This window comes from Plutella xylostella, chromosome 26, assembly GCF_932276165.1.
Source record: "Plutella xylostella chromosome 26, ilPluXylo3.1, whole genome shotgun sequence".
Classification (NCBI taxonomy): domain Eukaryota; kingdom Metazoa; phylum Arthropoda; class Insecta; order Lepidoptera; family Plutellidae; genus Plutella; species Plutella xylostella.
Window position 1 is genome coordinate 4,623,887 of NC_064006.1, and position 21,322 is coordinate 4,645,208.

Sequence of the window (21,322 nt, forward strand, 5' to 3'; positions counted from 1 at the left end):
ATTGCAATGAGGGCACATCACTATTTATTACTTGACATACGAATGACCGACTGACGTGTCACGTCAGCGGTATTTGACGTAAATATTGTATTTATTTCTTCCCAAAAAAGAAGTTATTTTAATAAAAATATCTGGATATTTAGGGCAAAATGCTTACAAAATTCGAGACGAAGTCCGCTCGGGTTAAAGGCATATCATTTCACGCCAAAAGACCGTGGGTTTTAGCTAGTTTGCACAATGGTGTGATTCAACTGTGGGATTATCGTATGTGCACATTATTAGAGAAGTTTGATGAACACGACGGCCCGGTCCGTGGGATCTGCTTCCATATTCAACAACCATTATTCGTATCGGGAGGCGATGACTACAAGATCAAGGTATTGTGAGATTTTCATCAAAACATGATGATATTCCAAACTGCCAACTATGCACTATGTTTCTGTCATTATAATCGGCTTATGAAGCTTACAATATGTTTGTTACTCATAAAATTGGTGTAAAGCATACCATTAAACTATCAATACATATTATTATGGACATTAGCATTTCTTTTATGTATGCAATGAATCATACTTAAAAAACTATAACGATAATTTAGGTAACATTCAGTAACTTATGAAGATCTTTTAAAGCCAAATCACTAAGTTTCTGTTAGGAGTCTCTACATAATTATATCATACAATAAATACTAAAAGAGACTACTATACCTACAGTAAGAGTATCCTTTTACATGATTGTAACAACAATATCTAGACTCACATGATTGGTTCACCAGGTATGGAACTACAAGCAGCGGCGGTGCCTGTTCACACTGCTCGGCCACCTGGACTACATCCGCACCACCTGCTTCCACCATGAGTACCCCTGGATACTCAGCGCTTCTGATGATCAGGTTTGTAGTTTGCAAAGCCTCATAGTAACATTGTATATTTAAGGTTAGTTTGAGTGGCACAGATGATAGATAAAGTTTATTTACATCATCAGAGTCCTCACTTGTCTCCAGACCATTAGTGCATTAAAGCTCATCTCTCTAAAGTTGTAATTTTATTGTTTTTTAAGAATAAATTGATAATTAAATAATTAATAAATAAATTAATCGCATTTTTAGTAAACTTCTATCACTATTATCATAACAAAAACATCTCCAATATGGAAATAGTTAAGGGTTAGCACTAGATTAGAAAAAGATATATAAACATAGGAGCTCAATAGTCTACAAAAACATAATATTATGTAAATACAGCTTCAAATAACTAACCCAAAATCACTCCCAATCATTACAGACAATCAGAATCTGGAACTGGCAGTCGCGTCAATGCATCAGCGTGCTGACGGGCCACAACCACTATGTCATGTGTGCTCAGTTCCACCCCACCGAGGATCTGCTGGTGTCCGCGTCGCTTGACCAGTCTGTGCGAGTGTGGGACTTCTCTGGCCTGAGGAAGAAGAGTGTGGCTCCAGGCCCGACCGGCTTGGCTGATCATTTGAGGAATCCGCAGGCCACTGATTTGTTTGGACAGGTTTGTGAAAGAGTTTTAGATGCTACTGGTTTTTTCTGTGGATTGTTGTGCAGCTTGTTGTATTGGATTAGTCTGTCACCCAATTGAAATGAAATCACGCAAAAAATTATAATTGAGCCATTAACATTAAAGTATAATTATGTAACTCATTCATAAATCATCTTATCAGACCTCTACCTCACACTTTCAGGCATAGAGGTGTAATAATAGAGTACATGACTGAGTCCGCACATTTGAATGGTCAAGTTCAAGTCTAGTATGAAGTGTAAAGTGCTTTGTCAAAAAGAGCGCGTAACTTGACGCCGCGGTATGATGGTAAAATACAAACAGAGCGTCAGCGGCAGAGTACTAGCAGTACGCAACACAACACTAGCTCGGTTTGACAAAGCCTTGACTGTGATGTTATTATGCCTCATTAACCCCTACCCCCCTCCACAGGCGGACGCAGTGGTAAAGCACGTGCTAGAAGGCCACGACCGCGGCGTGAACTGGGCGTCGTTCCACCCGTCGCTGCCGCTCATCGTGTCAGCCGCTGACGATAGGCAGGTCAAGCTGTGGAGGATGAACGATGCTAAGGTATGGGGGGTTCTTATGTACACTTATAATTATAGATTAAATGATGATGAATTTATGATATTACAAAAAATACCTTGAGCTACCTCTGGGTGCATTAAATTACCATATTACATAATTATTTTATTTATTAGTGGATGTGTATGCCGCAAAAATCCTTTAGCGACTGCTGGAAGAAAATGAACTTTTCATAATAAATCTGTCATAATAAATAACTATCACTGTGAAAGAGGTACTTTGAATGTATGGTGTGTTGCAACAAGGTTATTTTTTTACGAATTTATAAGAGCAATGCACCTCTGCCTACCCCGCAAGGGAGTACATTAGTACAAGGCGTTAGTGCGTGTTTTTTTTTTTTAATTTATTAAACAGAATGATTTGCAGACCTCAGAAGGGACCTTTCTGCTTATATAGTACTTTTGCAGCAACCAGTAGAAAATCCAGTTTATCTTTATTATTTAAAAACCACTTCGACCACCAACTTAATACGCCTCTTACCCCTTAGGCATGGGAAGTGGACACGTGCCGAGGCCACTACAACAACGTGTCGTGCGTGGTGTTCCACGCGCGCCACGAGCTCATCCTGTCCAACAGCGAGGACAAGAGCATCCGCGTGTGGGACATCACCAAGCGCACCTGTCTGCACACCTTTAGGCGGGAGCACGAGCGGTAAGGGTTATATATGTTACTATACCGGAATGTATATCGCGGTATTAAGATTTCTTATTTTTTTAATGACCCTGTTTTCTAAATGAATTAGCATTGCTTCTACCTACTACCAGCGATCCTAGACAATAGAGGCTACCAAGCCTTTTTATGGTCCATCGAGCCGAACCGGAGCCGTTCCACTAATCGCAGTGCCCTATTTCTACCAAGTCGCCTTAAAGTGGCGTTTATCTACGTCGATACGTCGGTACTTTTTTGAGGAATTGAGCAGCGCTCCTAAACTTCGTTTCTTCCGCCTTCCTCAGAAAGAAAAAATACAATTTATATGGTTATAGTTTTAGTTTTAGTGCAGCATATTCATCAACATTTAATATAATAAATCATTCAATAATCATCACCTACATTTTTACCAAACTACATTATTTATTATTATAAATCTAAATTCTTTCTCCACAGTTTCTGGGTGCTAGCAGCCCACCCTACGCTGAACCTGTTCGCGGCGGGGCACGACGCCGGCATGCTGCTGTTTAAACTACAACGAGAGAGGCCAGCGTATGCCGTGCATAATCATGTGCTGTTCTATATTAAAGACAGGTGAGTGGTACTGTTCTATATTAAAGACAGGTTAGTGTGTAGCATATGAACTAACTTGGCATAACACGGAGGACGCCTATACCCAGAAGTGGGATGAAACATGGAGGAGTACCTATACCCTGCAGTGGGATGACGTAGGCTGATGATGATGATGATGATGAGTGACACGCGGCGGGGCACGACGCCGGCATGCTGCTGTTCAAGCTGCAGCGAGAGCGGCCAGCGTATGCCGTGCATAATCATGTGCTGTTCTATATTAAAGACAGGTCAGTGATTTATTCGGTGTCCAGCACCAAAATTAAAAATACACAAAAAAAAACACTAGAAATAAAAAATGAGTGCGAGTGTTACCCGGCGGGACTCGAACCCGGGTCTCTCTCTGTTCAAGCTGCAGCGCGAGAGGCCCGCCTACGCAGTACATAATCATGTACTGTTCTATATTAAAGACAGGTGAGTTACTACCCTACCTATATAGGAGCGCCTAAACATCAGGTCGCCAGTAGTGCGGCGGCATCACATTGCACATAATGTTAAAATTGTCATCTGATAAGGACAGTACTTCGAATCTACTGTCCTTCTCCAGGCCTTCTCCATAAAATCTAAATTTTGTTCAGAATGATACTGTGCGTGACACCTACAGCTACAGATATCTATTTACTTAGGAAAGGTTACTTTCAATTTTCTCTACAACTCAAAGCAGTTGTCTTGAGACATTGACCTCAAGGTATAGTATATAAATCAATACATATAGTATATAAATAAACATTCGCAATACAATATATTACTTTTTCTATTGCAGGCAACTCCGCAAGCTGGACATGCAGACGAACCGCGACGCGCCCGTCATGCAGATCAAGGGCAGCAACCGCCACCAGCCGCACAGGTCAGAATTACTAGACTATTATTATTGACTGGGAATTATCGTCCACATCTGGATATAGATTTCTCCCTAGGAGCAGCAAAACACTCTGGGTCTTACCATCAAAACTTAGCAAACGCTAAACGCTGTCAGTTGGCTGTAAAATGTCTTAAACACGCATTTAGCAAAGATTTTTTAAATTGTAACACTGTTTGTTTTTGTTAAAGCCAAAAAACGAAAACAGTGTTACAACTAGTCATGCAACTAATTTAGGACGACGGTCCATCGTCGGGATGGAGGTTGCTATGTTTGCCTGTAAGATACAACTAAAGATGCGAATTCACGACGAAAGACGCTTCGTCTAATGCACCTCATATCGTCCGCCTATTTAAAACAGACGCTGTATGAACGAACCCTCAGAATAACCCCTAAATTTCCCTCCCAGCATGTCGCTAAACCACGCGGAGTGGTCCGTGCTGGTCAACTGGCACATCGGGGACAACACGACCTATGAGCTCTACAGCATATCCCGGGAGGGAGGCGAGGCGGCCCCGGAGCCTCTGAGGGGGACTGCAGCCATGAGCGTGTGGGTCGCCAGGAACAGACTCGCTGCGCTGGATAGGAATAACCAGGTATTACCCGCTATATTATAGTACCCATAGCACAGAGTATCCTAATTTGGGAGCCAGGAACGAAAAATGAAACATTATGGCAAATAAACGTTTTCATTTTCATTTGAATTATAAATAGTACAGGTTGCAGGATAGGTCCTTGAGGTACGCCAGCCAAGTAGATGAATGCATAGTGTAATAAATAAAATAAATGTATATTATAAATAGAAGTGGTCTTAGAATGGAGCCTTGGGGAACTCCAGTTTTAATTTGTGATCTGAAACATCTGTTTTTCTCCAGTAACATAGTCCCGAAACAATTTTTTTAAATTATTTACTAAACTTAAAAAGATTAAAATTTCTACTGTAATCCTGATTAGGTTTTTTGACAAATGCTTCACGATGCCAAATTCTATACAAGTAAACCGTACCCGTTATGGCTTTCCACACTACTATAACCTTTATTATGTATCCAAACTAACCTCCAAAACCGTCAACAGCTGGTAATCAAGAACCTGAAGAACGAGGTGTCCAAGAAGATATCTGTGCCCAACTGTTCGGACATCATGTACGCGGGCACCGGCATGCTTCTACTGCGGGAGCCCGAGTGTGTGCAGTTGATGGATGTGCAGCAGAAGAGGACTATTGCTAGCGTGAGTAGATGTTATTACAGCAAAAAATAAGATATCTAGGGTCGTATAAGTATGTGTCGAAAGCGTTAAAGTGGCTTTTGAAATGATGTTATCATTATCAGCTAATAAATAAAGAAAGAATTTAAATTTATTGCAACAGACGAAATTTTACACTTTAAGATGTACATATAGCTAATCGTCCATGCTGGACTTCACTTCCTCTGATCAAGCCACTGCCGGAAACTTGTCTTGTCTATATCATTTCGCATATAAATTACTCAATTATTCGGTTTATCATACAAAACTCCGCAATAAATGTGCATCCTTTTTCCGACCCACAGGTGAAAGTGACAAAATGCCGCTACGCCATCTGGAACTCTGACATGTCGATGGTGGCGCTCCTGGGCAAGCACACGGTGACCCTCTGCACTAAGAAGCTGGAGCAACTGTGCTCCATCACTGAGGGGGCTAGAGTCAAGTCCGGAGCGTTTGACGACTCGACGCCACAGCCCGTGTTCATTTATACCACGGCTAATCATATCAAGTATTGTTGTCGGGATGGGTGAGTTTGGTTTGATTTTTAAATCTGTTGGAGCAGAATTATTTTTATCACATACATAAACATTTTGCATACATCGTGAATAATACTTGTCCTTTAGGTTATGTGTAAGACTATAAAGATGCGATTACACATAAAAATCCATAAAATTTCTACCTTACATTACCTTTTTTCTTGCAACTCACCAGACACAAGAAACCGTTAGAATCATCTTCTGATAATACTTGATAATACTTACAGTAATGTCCAATCTTAGCGCTATCATACTTCAGCGCGTAACATACCATGCAACGCTTATACACACCACTAGTCCAGGCTTGAGTATTCAACCTATTTATTTTATTAGTTATTTATTTAAATTACACCAGCAGCTTAAACTTAAAATTATAATTTCGCTGTCGAACCCTATTAAAAGTGTACACAAAATTCGTAAATTATCTATGACAATCTAATTTAATATTTCAGAGACTACGGCATAATCCGCACACTGGACGTCCCAGTATACGCCGTCAAAGTACTAGCTTCGGAGGCGGGCGCGCGCGTCGTGTGCCTCGACCGCGAGGCCAGGCCCAAGGTGCTCAACATCGACCCCACCGAGTACAGGTAACTATGGGGGCGATTATCAAGAAATACTTTGGAAGAATCTTTAATTCCAATATTTAATTATAGCTTTGATATTTTATATACCTAATAGGGAATATGCGTAATTTTTTTAAATACTTTTATTGGATAGTTTTACATCACTTTATTATAGTAAAAAAAAATTCAACGCCAAAATAAGTAATTTAAGGTATTTTAAAGAAAGTTAAAAAATTACAACCATCACGACCACTTTGAAATTCCCGTCAGGATGGCGGGCTGTCGTGACGTCATAATCGTTTAATTTCACGGCTCAGAATAATGAGTCCTGTCAGTCGGCATAGATTTTTTACCTAATCAAGTAATCACAGAGTACTTTTGTATTTTCAACAAACCAATGTTGTCATGGTAACAAACGAAAAAGGAAGTGTATAAAGTGTGATCAGTGGCTGTTTTGTAATGGTAATAAAGTGTGACCAGTGGCTGTTTTGTAATGGGAGCTCGTAAATAGCTGCTAGTAGCTCTTTTGAAATGGGAGCGCGCAAACCAGAGGACCTTTGTACACAATATTACGCTATTATGGCAATATGAATATAAAGAAATATTTGTATTGTATGTAAGTACTTACTGTAACTTTGGTTCTCAGTAAGAGAGACTAGGGTTAGTGGGTCATTCTATTCTATTATCTGTGGGGGTGTAAGAACCTGCACCTGGCTCTCTTGAATGGAACCATTGTGCATATCTCAAAGGTCTAAACCCCCTTATCTAAACTATGGAATAATAGTATAAAAAATATATGCATATTCCCTAATATTTGGGCACACGGCTCTCGACTTTTCAATAGTCTTTGCTGTCCTTTTCCGCAGCTGGCCACAGTTTACTCGTTCATACTGCGTAATAAATTTAATGTGTCCAGTTCTTCTGATTACGAGAATTCTTCCATAACTTAATTTAGAAAAAAATAACAACTTTTGAAATATACTAACGACTGCCATTATAACCTAAAAGTAGAAAGAGCAACTTGTGTCATGTTCATGTCATAATACTTACAATACAAATTTAATTTTATTGTGTTGCAATATGGAGCATATTTTAGTGGCTCGTTGACTGGCGAATGGCTGTTTACGCCTCATTACAATAGAACAACTAGTGGCAGCCCATACACTACCAACAAAAAATATAAAAAGTCCTAAACTTTGCAAACAAACAAGCATGTCAAACAAGAAGTGGAGAGGTTATAGGAGGCTAGGATCTATTGGAAGAATTTTTATGTGATCCATCGTATCTGATCACAACGAGCATCACAAATACTCGGTGACATTAACATTTCTTTGTTTACACTTGACATTTATTTAACTATACGCAAACGCAAAGAAGTTATTATTCTGAGATTGATATATAAAGAATTATGACGTCACATCCGCCCTAAGAAAATGGGTGACGTTTCTCGGAAGTTAGAATTTATCGAAGTTTTTTTGTACTTTTCAACTTCATTTAATAATAATAATAATAATAAAGCCTTTATTCAATCATAAGTTTTACATACATTGACATTAGTTTAAAGAATTATTGCCAAACAATTAATCATAATCATGCAAATATTGACAATGCAAACAAATTATTCAATACAAATTAACAGTTTAAATAAATTAAGTACATTAATACATTACATTTACATTAATAATAATAAAAAAAATATTTACACTATCATGCAAAGTATCAAATATAAAATATGTCGTGGTTGTATAATTCAATTAAGTACTTTACATTCTATTAATATCTAATTAAATAAATGAAAATTTACCATTAAATATTATGCAACTCAAACAATACTTAACACAATAATATCATTAATTTATATTCACTTAAAAATTATGTCACATTCATTTAAGTCCTTTATAGGACATGGTAGGCCTCTCACTGAATCTATCAGTGAGGTTTGGTCTAATCACCCGTGCTGACCAGACTTGACTGGGTGATGTGTTGGAGCTAGAGATACCGTTTCTGTTCTCTGTTACTAATTTTGAGCAATGAAGTCTTTTGACATCCAGTTCCACAAGTTCCTGTTTGGGGCTAGTCTCCACCATAATGAGTTGAACTTCCTTAACTCATCAGTCCATCGCATCAGCGGCCTGCCGACCTTGCGCTGTCCATCTCTAGGTGTCCATTCAGTTGTGAGACGTGTCCATCTGTTGTCGTTAGTTCTCATTATGTGTCCAGCCCATTGCCACTTCAATTTTCTTATTGTGGTGATGACGTCTGTTACTCTTGTGCGTTTTCTTACTTCCTCGTTCCGTAATCTATCTGATTTTCTTACGTTCAACATACTGCGCTCCATTGCTCGTTGATTGACTGATAATTTAGTTTTGTGTCTTTCTGTGGGTGCCCATGTTTGAGCGCCATACGTCATTGCTGGTAGAATACAAGCGTTAAACACTTTCCTTTTAATGGAAATGTGGAGATCAGACTTAAATATATGCTTAAGAGCCCAATATTTTTTCCAGCCAATATTTACTCTTCTTTCCACTTCTTTATCCAGTCTTTTAATGACATCATCTGCCCTAAATATACATAATCATTCACATATTCTAGTTCTATTCCTTTTACTCGTATAGGTTGTCTCGTGCTGTTCGTCATTATTTTCGTTTTACTTTCATTGAGTTGGAGGCCTGTAGTCTCTATAGCGGCTTGGAAGTCTGCAATTATTTCTTGCAGTTCACTCGCACTCTCAGAAAAGAAGACAATATCATCCGCAAATCTTCTCTCTCTCTCTCTCAGCCTTCTGTAGTCCACTGTTGGACATAGGCCTCTCCTAACGATCTCTCTCCTACTCCTAACGAACGAACGCAAATCTTAAGGCTGTCAATTTATACCCATTTATTGATATTCCTTTTGAGCCCCAATCGACGGATCTAAACGCTTCCTCAAGTAATGCTCCAAACAAAAGTGGGGAAAAAGGATCTCCCTGTTTTACTCCTCTCTGAATTGGGAACATAGGACCTTCCGACTCTAGTTTTATTAGTGCTGTGCTCCTCTTATAAACTTCCATGAGTATGCTTACATATTTTGCACTAACTCCTTGTTTTAGGAGTGCTTTCATTAAAAAAATTCTGACTTATACTGTCGAACGCCTTTGTGAAGTCAATGAAGCATATGTAGAGACTTTTGTTGTATTCTGTATATTTCTCAATGATCATGTTCAAAGAATGCAGATGGTCTGTAGTTGAAAAGCCTCGTCGAAATCCGGCTTGGTCGACTGGTTGACTCTCATCAATGGTTTTGTAGAGCCTGTTCTTGAGTATGGTCATGAATAGTTTATACAGACAGCAAGATAATGTGATAGGTCTATAATTGTTGACATCCTTTTGGCAGCCCTTTTTATGTAATAGTTTTATTATTGATGTATGCCATTGTTTTGGTAAGACATTATTTTTCAGGATAGAGTTAAATATGTTTTGAATTGGATCTATAAGTACGTCTGCGTAGCATTTCAGTATTTCATTTGTTATTGAGTCTTTCCCCGTTGCTTTTTTGGTCTTTAGATTTTCAATAGCAAACCTAATTTCAGATTTGAGAATATATGGCAATTCATCTTGATCTTCAGTGCTTTGGATTTTCTCTACCATTGACTCTTCTTTGCTGGCATAGAGATTTCGGTAGAAGTCTGTTGCAATTCTAAGTATATCTTGTCTGGTTTTTGCGACTCTACCTTTTGTATCAGTTAATGTAGAGATCATTTCTTTTCCTATCGATCTTTGTTTCTCTATCTCTCTAACTGATCCCGTAGTTCCCATAATTTCTTCGATTATTTTCAGGCTGTGAGTTTTCAGGTCTTTCCGGATACTACATCTTGCTTCTTTTTGTATTTTACTGAACTGAGTTCTTTCCAATCTGTTTTTGTTAGTTTTCCATTTAAGTTTATCTCTTTCATGTATTAATTTTTTGGTTTCTTCTGTGAATATAGTATTCAAAGGTTTTTTGTCTTCAACTTTTAGTTCTTCTTGCAATTGTTGTAGCAAGTTTTCTAGCTGGTCATACATTGTTTGCATCGACTTGTTGTTTTCGCCATGCATTGTGCTCTTTATCTGTTCTTTGTGTTTTTCCAATGGTGAAAAATGCATGATTCTTCTTGGATGGGACTTAACTCTTCTTGGTTGTTTTGTGTAAAGACATGCAATTACCGGTCTATGGTCACTATTTATCTTGAACTTAGTTAGAACCTTCACGTTTTTTAATGTCCTTGTATTGTTAGCAAGGATGAAATCGATCTGGTGCTGGCTCCCATCAGGAGAAAGCCACGTCCACATTTTACCTTGCCTGGCTTTAAATAGGCTATTTGTAATTTTCAGTCCAAATTCTTGACAGAAAAGTACAAGTCTTTCCCCTCTGTCATTTCGTTGGCCGTAGTAGTAAGGACCCATAATATGATTTTCACATTCTTGTCGTTTGCCTATGTGGCTGTTAAAATCTCCTATGATATATACCTCTTGGGATTGGCTATCAGGGTATGCTTCAGAAATTTGTGAGTAAAATTTTTCTATATCTTCATCGCTGCTGTTGGTAGCTGTAGGGGCGTAGACTTGAATTATTCTCATTTTTCTTGTTCCTATTGTTAGGTCTAATGCTGCGTTCTGCAACTTCATTTACTTGCTCAAAAATAAATTATAATCAAAAATAATGATGTAGTCGTAGTTATGAAACAACAAAGTTTATTATAAATAATATTTGACCTTTATTTGAACCACTTGCATATTCCCTATTGGTTAAGGTAATCAAAGCTACACAAACATAACAATCCGCACTGAAAATTGGTACAACTAAACCACAGAGTATGTTACTTCTTTACTTCACTCACATCAAATTTATTCATTCCTAATTTTACTTCATTTCGATATTCTCTCAATTACATAAATAACCTACACTCTATTCCATTCCATTCATCAATTTACTCTACGTAGATACTTAAAACATCCTCCACTCCTTACAAAATGAATTATATAATGGAATAGAATCTTACCGCAATCATTCGTATGTGTTATTACTGAATGAATGAACGAACTATATTTCCCATACTTTAAATTAATGAATAAATTTTCTCAATGCGTTATTTCTGAACGAATGACCGAACCACATTTCCCCCCGCCAGGTTCAAGCTGGCGCTGGTGACCCGTCAGTACGACCAGGTGCTGCACATGGTGCGCACCGCCAAGCTGGTGGGGCAGAGCATCATCGCCTATCTGCAGGAGAAAGGTATGCTCATGAATGTGGTGTAGAAATGTGACCCCTTTCAGAAGCATTGTTACTATGAGAGGGGGTTCAGGTTTCTCTGCCCATGACCGTAACAGGGGTAGGAGTAAGTGGCTAGCAAGTGAACGAAATGAGTGCCAAAATGAACTAATTTACAAGTACAGTTTTTCTCACGGTGTTATCTTTCACTCGCGTTTTAACATTGTGAATTCCCTGAAAATATAATGTACTCCCTGTTGAATGAAACGTAGATTATTAGGTACTTATCTAATGCGTGAAAATAATCTTAATATGCCTGGGAATGGCTACCGATTGATTGATCACTTGAACAACAATTGTACCGTATTGTAATTGACTCGACTTTGACTTTGAAAGCAAAAAATATGACTTTCAAGCGTCGACATATTCTCATATTATCCTAAAAACCTACCCATCACCTAACCCATTCCCCTCCCCCCAGGTTACCCGGAAGTGGCTCTCCACTTCGTAAAGGACGCGCGAACTCGGCTCTCGCTGGCACTCCAGTGCGGCAACATCGAGGTGGCTCTAGAGGCGGCCAAGAGCCTCGACGAGCCCGCCGCTTGGGACAAGCTGGCTAAAGCGGCCTTGTCTACTGGGAACCATCAGGTATAGTGATAGCATTGGAGAAGAAACTCAGAGAAACTTAAGTCAATTTACAAGAACATTGTCGTGGTACAAGCGTTAGTCTAATGATTGCCGTCCTATTATTCTTTTCTTGTAAGCTGAACTACTTTTTAACATCGTGGTAAAAGGCTGATTAGTCAGTCACTAACTGCGCAATTGTTACCGGAATTATTATTCAATACAGTTGATATGTCACTAGGGGAGACTATTTTCATGCACCTTCATGGAAGGGAGATATCCAAAGAAGACAGCCTTTTTTAGGGGTACGTTGCCTTGCCTTAGTAAATAAATATTATGTTTGGATTAAATGCAATAAAAAGTACTATTCCATACAAATTACTACCGCCACCATCTCAAACCACTCAACGCTCAAATAACCCCTCAACCGCCAACAGATCGTAGAGATGTGCTACCAGCGCACCAAGAACTTCGAGAAGCTGTCGTTCCTGTACCTCATCACCGGCAACCTGGACAAGCTGCGCAAGATGATGAAGATAGCGGAGATACGCAAAGACAACTCGGCGCGCTTCCAAGGGGCGGTTCTGTTGGGCGACGCGGCGGAGCGGGCCGCCTTGTTGGCGAGCAGTGGACAGGTGTGTGGACAGCTATATGTATAATAGCCTGCTATACACATATATATATACATATACATTTACCAAGGTTTTGTAGCCAGTGGGTGGTCATACGGCCGGTAAATATTTACCGGCGGTCAACAGCTGGTCGAAATGTGCGTTGATAGCACCAAAAACTTCTAGAAACTGCTCGAAATTGAATGAACAAATGGACGAGAGCTGTCATCCCAACGGTACGCTGAATACTACGACTACGACTGATAGACTCGGTATAGTCATGCTGAGCGCAGCGCTCCGAAGCTTAGGGAAGACTTGGTCCACATAGCAATAGCACTGGTGGAAATTCGTTTCTTTACATCATCGCAGCATAGCCGTCTACCATATTATTCCTATTGTATTTATAACAATGTAACTCTTGTATTTCACTTAACTTAACCTAAGCTTTGAAATTTTAGGTATTATTCTTGAGAGGTTAACTCATACACATGTTTTCCACAGCTCTCTCTAGCCTACCTCACCGCTCTAACCCACAAGCAGCACGAGCTAGCCGACAACCTGAAGTCTAGTCTTGAAGCGGGGGGTCTGGCGGTCCCCGCGGCGGGGGCGGGGGCGCTGCTGCGGCCGCCGCTGCCGGTGGTCAGGGGACAGCCTAACTGGCCGCTGTTGGCTACTTCCAAGTTAGTATATGTACATTATTCTTCCTGAAGGGCTAGTATGGGCTATGGGGCGCAATGAAGACGTGACAAAAGTTCTCCGTAGCGCTCGTTCTTGAGGCTGCGCGATGTGAGTGAGTGCGATGCAAAAGTTTTGTCACGTCTTAATTGCGCCCCGTGCTAGCCCTTCTGTTCTTATCGTGTCAGTCAAATAAACACTAGCTCTAAACAAAAGTGTTATACAGAATGGAATTTTATCAGTCACGTTTGCTACCGATTTCAGACTCTGTACTGAAATGGCAGTCGGCCGATCATCAGGTTTTTGGCAAATTTCTCCCACTCGTAAAAGTAACCATGTAATGTCAGCAAGTCATGAATGAGTGACTTTATTAACCGTACGTCAGCAACTGACACTAATCTGACTGGTCAATCCCTTCACATCGGTTTGGAACAAGTTAGTTGTGTTGCTAATCTAGCTCTTTTATTTATCACCTCCAAATCTTTTATTGACATATTGCTCTATCTCCCCCAGGAGTTTCTTCGAAGTGGCGGGCGCGACGGCGGGCGGCGACGCCGGGGTAGCAGTAGCCGCGGCCGAAGCGGAGCCGCTGGAGGCGGCCGGCGCCTGGGGCGACGATGATGATGTGCTGGCTGATGATGATAACAAGGTACTATAGTAGATATATCATTAGATGTTAGGTAGCAAATCGTTGGATGGACAGCGTTGCTAATGTTATTATTTCGGGGACGCTTTAAATCGGCTATTTATCACCGCATCGCGCTCCGATGCCATTCTACTGATGCGCAGAGAGTAGTATCTGTATTTAAAAGTCCTAGGCTCGCATAGCTCGCTAGAAGTGTCAAGCGGCGAAGCGGGCGTGTCTACTGATGCGCAGAGAACAGTCTCTGTATAAAAAAGTACCAGGCTCGCATAGATCGCTAGAAGTGGCTGGCGCGACGTCGGGCGGCGACGCGGGGGTGGCAGTAGCCTCGGCCAAGGCAGAGCCGCTGGAGGCGGGCGGCGCCTGGGGCGACGATGATGATGTGCTGGCTGATGATGATAATAAGGTATAGTATATAGATATACTATATAAAGATATCATGGGACATTAGGTGGCAAAGCGTTGGATGGACAGCGCTTGGAGTAGAAAAGTACCATGCTCGCATAGATTGCTAGAAGTGTCAAGCGGCGACGCGGGCGTGTCTACTGATGCACAGATAAATAGTCTGTATATAAAAGTACCAGGCTCGCATAGATCGCTAGAAGTGGCGGGCGCGACGGCGGGCGTGTCTACTGATGCGCAGAGAACAGTCATCTCTGTGTATAAAAGTACCAGGCTCGCATAGTTTGCTAGAAATGGCGGGCGCGACGGTGGGCGGCGACGCCGGGGTGGCAGTAGCCGCGGCCGAGGTGGAGCCGCTGGAGGCGGGCGGCGCCTGGGGCGACGATGATGATGTGCTGGCTGATGATGATAACAAGGTATAGTATATAGATATACTATATAAAGATATCATGGGACATTAGGTGGCAAAGCGTTGGATGGACAGCGCTTGGAGTAGAAAAGTACCATGCTCGCATAGATTGCTAGAAGTGTCAAGCGGCGACGCGGGCGTGTCTACTGATGCACAGATAAATAGTCTGTATATAAAAGTACCAGGCTCGCATAGATCGCTAGAAGTGGCGGGCGCGACGGCGGGCGTGTCTACTGATGCGCAGAGAACAGTCATCTCTGTGTATAAAAGTACCAGGCTCGCATAGTTTGCTAGAAGTGGCGGGCGCGACGGTGGGCGGCGACGCCGGGGTGGCAGTAGCCGCGGCCGAGGCGGAGCCGCTGGAGGCGGGCGGCGCCTGGGGCGACGATGATGATGTGCTGGCTGATGATGATAACAAGGTATAGTTTAGGTACTATAGTAGAGATGTAATGGGACGTTCGGTGGTGAAGTGTTGGGTGGACAGCGCTTGGTTAATCGCCACGAATGAAGAAGAAGTTATTTGATCAGTCCCCAAAAAATCATCACAAATGAGTACTACATAAGTTACTATTTACATTATCTTGGGGACGCTTTAAATTGTCTATTTTACCTCCGTTTTCGCTCCGTTGCTATCCTAATGATATCCAGCGATTATTGTCCTTGTATGTAAAGGTACACAGCGCACGAATGGGTCTTTAAAGTTTGACTCAACATAAAAAAAAAACTAAAACCTAGAAATAAGCGGGCATAACTACTAAGCTATTCCTGCAATATTACGTATATTTAGAGCAGTATGTAACATGTGTGTTTGTCGTCAGGATGAAGACGAGCCGGCCATGGAGGACGCGTGCGACGACGGCGGCTGGGACGTGGGTGATGAGGACCTGGACCTGCCCGAGGAACTGGCGCCAGTGTGCGGTGAGCCCTGAGATACTTTGTAAAATATAGCACGAAACCTATGACGTTTGATTGACAGATTCTTCAATTCAATTCCATTCAATTTTGTTTTTGTGGCTCTCTGACTGTGTGTTACTAACATGACAGATTATTATGCTTGGTTAATAATACGATCAAACGTCAAATAAATTGTATGGATTTGACAGTTCAAGCAGTAGAAAATGTAGTATTTTTTCGGGAGTACCTTTGTCATTTATACGTTGTACATATATTATGAGATGATGAAACACATAATTATCATTTCCCATAATAATAATATACCTTCCTCAGCGGACATCGACGGCGACGAGTCCACAGAATACTTCGTGGCACCAACTCGCGGCTCGGCCGTGGCTTTCTCCGCCAAGTTGAAGACGGCACACGACCACATCGTCACTGGACAGTTCGAGATCGCTTTCAGGTACACATAGAGAGTAGATACAATATTTTATGTCATCATCATCACGTCCCATCACGTCCCCACCGCTGGTTCACAGGTTCCAATGAAGGAAGGGTTTTAGGCCTAGTCCACCACGCTGGCCTAGTGCTATTTTATGTACTATGCTTTATTCCAAATAGCTGTAGACAAAAAGTAGTATTAACCAATAGGGACACTTCATTTTGAATATCGACCAATATAGATACTTCTACAGTACCTTCCTTTCTTGGCGCATCTGTGACAAACATTAGTACTAGAGTTTGTACATCGTGGTGTACCAGTCAAATCATCGTCAGACGGTAACAACTATAGTGCGCTGGCCGTATATAAATAAGACACAGGTATAAGATGACGAGAGCACAGAATACTTCGTGGTGCCGACGCGCGGCTCCGCCGTGGCTTTCTCCGCCAAGTTGAAGACGGCCCACGACCATATTGTCACTGGACAGTTCGAGATCGCTTTCAGGTATACATAGAGAGTAGATACAATTATTACTAAGAAAAGGGCTAGCACGGGGCGCATTTAAGAAGTGATAAAAGTTTTGCATCGCGCTCACTCATATCTCGCAGCCTCAAGAGCGAGCGCAACACAGAACTTTTGTCATGTCTTAATTGCGCCCCGGCCTAGCCTTCAGCATTAGATAAAAGGTTTTGGCATTAACCAACAGTGAAACTTCATTTTTAATATCAACCAATAGAGATACTTCTACACTACCTACACCTTCCTTTTTGGCGTACCGGTGATAAACATTAGAACTAGAGTTTGTTATCGTGGTGTAAGGATGTACCAGTCATCATCGTCAGTCCGTAACAACCTATGAAGCTGCGTACAGACCGGTCCAACGAACGCTCAACGAACGCCCAACGATGGATATTTATCATAAATAATATAGGGCAGATTGCAGCAACAAAGGTCAACGAAACCCGTTTGTTGGCGTTCGTTTGGCCGGTCTGTACGCAGCTTAATGCGCTGACCTATATAAATAAGACACAGGTATAAGATACGTCACTCTATCTGACTCCTATCTTGCAACCAATTTATCACTAGATGCAACCCATTTATCATTAACACAACTTAAACATTCATTCACCTGTTCACAGACTACTGAACGAACAAGTCGGCATCGTGAACTTCGAGCCCTACTCGGAAACATTCTTGGCGATGTTCGCGAGCGCGCGCATGACGTTCGGAGCCCTGCCTAGTGTGCCCCCGCTCGTGTGTCATCTACACAGGAACTGGAAGGAGGCTAGCGGCAAGGATCTGCTGCCGGTTATCGGTGGGTTTACTTCATTCATTCGTTCACTTATTTATTCGTTCGTTCGGAGCCTTATCGAGCGTGCTATCTGCATAGGAACTGGAAGGAGGCTAGCGGGAAGGACTTGCTGCCTGTTATAGGTGGGTTTACTTCATTCATTCACTCCTTTATTCGTTCGTTCGGAGCCCTGCCTAGTGTACCCCCGCTCGTGTGCCACCTGCACAGGAACTGGAAGGAGGCTAGTGGCAAGGATCTGTTGCCGGTTATAGGTGGGTTTGCTTCATTCATTCATTCACTTATTTATTCGTTCGTTCGGAGCCCTGCCTAGTGTGCCCCCGCTCGTGTGTCATTTGCACAGGAACTGGAAGGAGGCTAGCGGGAAGGACTTGCTGCCTGTTATAGGTGGGTTTACTACATTCGTTCACTGATTCGTTCATTCGTCCGGTCTTTTCTGTATAGAAACTGGAAGGAGGCTAGCGGCAAGGATCTGTTGCCTGTTATAGGTGGGTTTACTTCATTCATTCACTTGTTTATTCGTTCGTTCGGTGCTATCCCGAGTGTGCCACTTGCAAAGGGACTGGAAGGAGGCTAGCGGCAAGGACTTGCTGCCTGTTATAGGTGGGTTTTCTTCATTCATTCATTAGGAGCTATTCCAAGCGTGTCACCCGTATAAGAACTGGAAGCAGATAGCTACTGCCTGTTATAGGTGGGTTTACTTCATTCATTCATTCACTTATTTATTCGTTCGTTCGGAGCCTTATCGAGCGTGCTATCTGCATAGAAACTGGAAGGAGGCTAGCGGGAAGGACTTGCTGCCGGTTATAGGTGGGTTTACTTCATTCATTCATTCACTTATTTATTCGTTCGTTCGGAGCGCTGCCGAGCGTGCCCCCGCTCGTGTGCCACCTGCACAGGAACTGGAAGGAGGCTAGCGGGAAGGATCTGTTGCCGGTTATAGATTGGTTTACTTCATTCGTTCACTGATTCGTTCATTCTTTGGGTCTTCTCTGGAGCGTTATCATTCGTTCGTTCGGAGCGCTGCCCAGCGTGCCCCCGCTGGTCTGCCACCTGCATAGGAACTGGAAGTAGGCTAGCGGCAACGATCTGCTGCCTGTTATAGGTTGGTTTACTTCATTCATTGACTTCTTTATTCGTTCGTTCGGTGCTATCCCGAGCGTGCTATCTGAACAGGAAGTGGAAGGAGGCTAGCGGCAACGATCTGCTGCCTGTTATAGGTGGGTTTACTTCATTCATTCACTTATTTATTCGTTCGTTCGGAGCTATGCCTAATGTGCCCCCGCTGGTGTGTCACCTGCACAGGAACTGGATGGAGGCTAGCGGGAAGGATGTGTTGCCTGTTATATTTTGGTTTAATACATGCGCTATTTCATTCTGATTTCATTCTTTCAAAACCATGATGTGTTATATTCATATTTTAACAATATTCGTCTATTGCTGGTTATATATTTCTGTCCAATCACACAAAATTCTTAGAATACTATGTAAAAAGAGCATAAAAGTGTAGCATACAAATAGTTCTACTTTTATTGACTTTATAAAGTTTTGCGTCAGCAGTTAGGTGTACCTTATACTGTCCATTAAATCACCCAAGAGCTGATCATGCTCAAACTAAAACAAAAACCCTATTTGGACCAACCTGTCTTAACTCACAAATCAACCCTTCCACCTTCCAGCGGTGAAGCTCAACGACCTAGTCACAGCCCTCCAACAGTGCTACCAGCTGACCACCGCCGGCAAGTTCACCGAGGCCGTGGACAAGCTGGAGAAGGTAGCTCAGAGCGTCCCGCTGTTGCAGGCGGAGGGCAAGGTAAGACTTCGTTGCATGGCGAAAATTGCCACTAGAGTCGTCGAAATATAATAGGCCCGTTTGGACAGCTCGAAAATGTATGGGATGACAGCTGGTGTCAAATCTAAATCATAAGAAAACTAAACAATAAGTAACTTTTGGTGCTTCAAAAGTTCTTTTTTCTTTCAGCCGTTAAAATATAAGCCAGATTATGTGTCTTTTTATGTATTTCATCAAGTAAATCAAGAGTAAATAGGAAATTTGTGTAGCTGTCCAAACGGGCCTATTATATTTCGACGACTGTAGAGTGCGTTTTATCGGTTATTGAATATGCCGTTATGTTGGCTCCCCTGTCTGTCAAGCATGTAATGTTGCCAACTTAGCGGCGAAGAGCAAATTATCACTCATTTGAAATTCAGTACACGTCATATATTACGAATACAGTCACGAAATTGGAGAAATAAGATCGATCTTTATACATAGGTCACTCTGTAATGTCTATGACTTTTGTAAACTAGCTTATTGTGACCACATTCTTTGCAATAAATGATTTGGTTTGATTTGATTTGCAGGCCGAGCTGGCGGAGGCGCAGCAGCTGCTGGGGATCTGCCGCGAGTACCTGCTCGGGCTCAAGATGGAGACGTGCAGGAAGGGTAAGTGTTTATTGTTTATGCAAGTGAAGGTGGGGTAGCTAGATTCTTTCACTATAAAAGTGCTATGATGACCGACTTTTATCAGGATCTCTAGAGAATAGTTTGTCAGTTTTAAAGAAAGACGTAAAACTTTCATTGTGACATAACGAGTGTGCCGTGACGTTGTGAACCGTGCTTTGTATGCTAGTATTCCTACAACGTGGTCCGTTAACAGATGCATCATAATACAGAGATGTGAGAGCATGAAGAAATACCTAACTAAATAATAAGGGCCTTACCACAAAAACTTAGACAGTATTTAACAGGTGTTTAGCGCTTTCAAACGCATACAAAATCTGTCAAATTTCGTTTAGTTAAACAGTGTTTAAAGTTTTTTGTGGTAGCTCAGTAAGTATCTCATTTAAGGTAACTTTTAATCACCTACACATAATTAACCTACTCGTTTCTCCTACGCAGGCCTCCCGAAAAACACCTTAGAAGAGCAGAAGCGCTCGTGCGAAATGGCCGCGTACTTCACGCACTGCAAACTACAGCCGGTCCACCAGATCCTGACCCTCCGGACGGCCCTTAACATGTTCTATAAGTTGAAGAACTACCGAACAGCCGCCTCCTTCGCCAGACGACTCCTAGAGCTGGGACCGAGGCCCGAAGTCGCGCAGCAAGCCAGGAAAATACTACAAGCGTGTGAAAAGACGCCTACTGATGAACACCAGTTGTTGTATGATGAGCACAATCCCTTCAACATCTGTGGTATCAGCTACAAGCCTATTTACAGAGGCAAGCCGGAAGAAAAATGTCCGTTGTGTGGCGCTAGCTACCTCCCCGAACAGAAAGGCAAGCTATGCCAGGTCTGTGGCGTCGCTGAAATAGGGAAAGACGTGTTAGGGCTGAGGATTTCGCCGCTACAATTCCAGAGATAGATTTACCGTGTGCTATACTAAATGATAATGAATATGTTTATGAATTATGGTAATGTAACTGTATGATAGAGTAATTATATAATAAAGTATTATTGTATTCCGGTTATTTGGTTGTTACTTTTAGTTTG

At 41.8% G+C, this 21,322-nt stretch overlaps 1 protein-coding gene across 3 annotated transcripts; it reads left to right on the plus strand.

The window, feature by feature from the left end:
• Nucleotides 1–38: 38 nt before the first annotated feature.
• LOC105397415 (coatomer subunit alpha) lies at nucleotides 39–21,300 on the plus strand. 3 transcript variants are annotated; one of them, XM_048630528.1, is made up of 24 exons: nucleotides 40–377; nucleotides 776–892; nucleotides 1,284–1,520; nucleotides 1,959–2,096; nucleotides 2,599–2,762; nucleotides 3,216–3,353; nucleotides 4,153–4,236; nucleotides 4,658–4,844; nucleotides 5,323–5,475; nucleotides 5,796–6,016; nucleotides 6,479–6,616; nucleotides 11,739–11,842; nucleotides 12,300–12,466; nucleotides 12,880–13,077; nucleotides 13,555–13,733; nucleotides 14,242–14,254; nucleotides 15,479–15,601; nucleotides 16,001–16,100; nucleotides 16,410–16,423; nucleotides 16,908–17,023; nucleotides 17,659–17,834; nucleotides 19,508–19,641; nucleotides 20,193–20,274; nucleotides 20,731–21,300. In XM_048630528.1, the coding sequence occupies exons 1-24, from the start codon at nucleotides 150–152 to the stop codon at nucleotides 21,192–21,194; spliced, it is 3,675 nt and encodes a 1,224-aa protein (XP_048486485.1). In that variant the 5' UTR covers nucleotides 40–149; the 3' UTR covers nucleotides 21,195–21,300. The 3 variants fall into 3 exon arrangements, with proteins under 3 accessions (XP_048486483.1, XP_048486485.1, XP_048486484.1); XM_048630527.1 differs by lacking the exon at nucleotides 15,479–15,601 and having other exon boundaries at nucleotides 14,242–14,377; XM_048630526.1 differs by lacking the exons at nucleotides 15,479–15,601; nucleotides 16,908–17,023 and having other exon boundaries at nucleotides 39–377; nucleotides 14,242–14,377; nucleotides 16,410–16,539.
• The last annotated feature ends 22 nt before the right edge of the window (nucleotides 21,301–21,322 follow it).

Bases quoted from the DNA above. Each gene is read 5' to 3' on its own strand.
- LOC105397415 (XM_048630526.1), top strand. From the start codon at position 150: ATGCTTACAAAATTCGAGACGAAGTCCGCTCGGGTTAAAGGCATATCA. The intron at 378-775 runs GTATTGTGAGAT...TTGGTTCACCAG, and splicing joins GCGATGACTACAAGATCAAG to GTATGGAACTACAAGCAGCG. The intron at 13,734-14,241 runs GTTAGTATATGT...TATCTCCCCCAG, and splicing joins CCGCTGTTGGCTACTTCCAA to GAGTTTCTTCGAAGTGGCGG.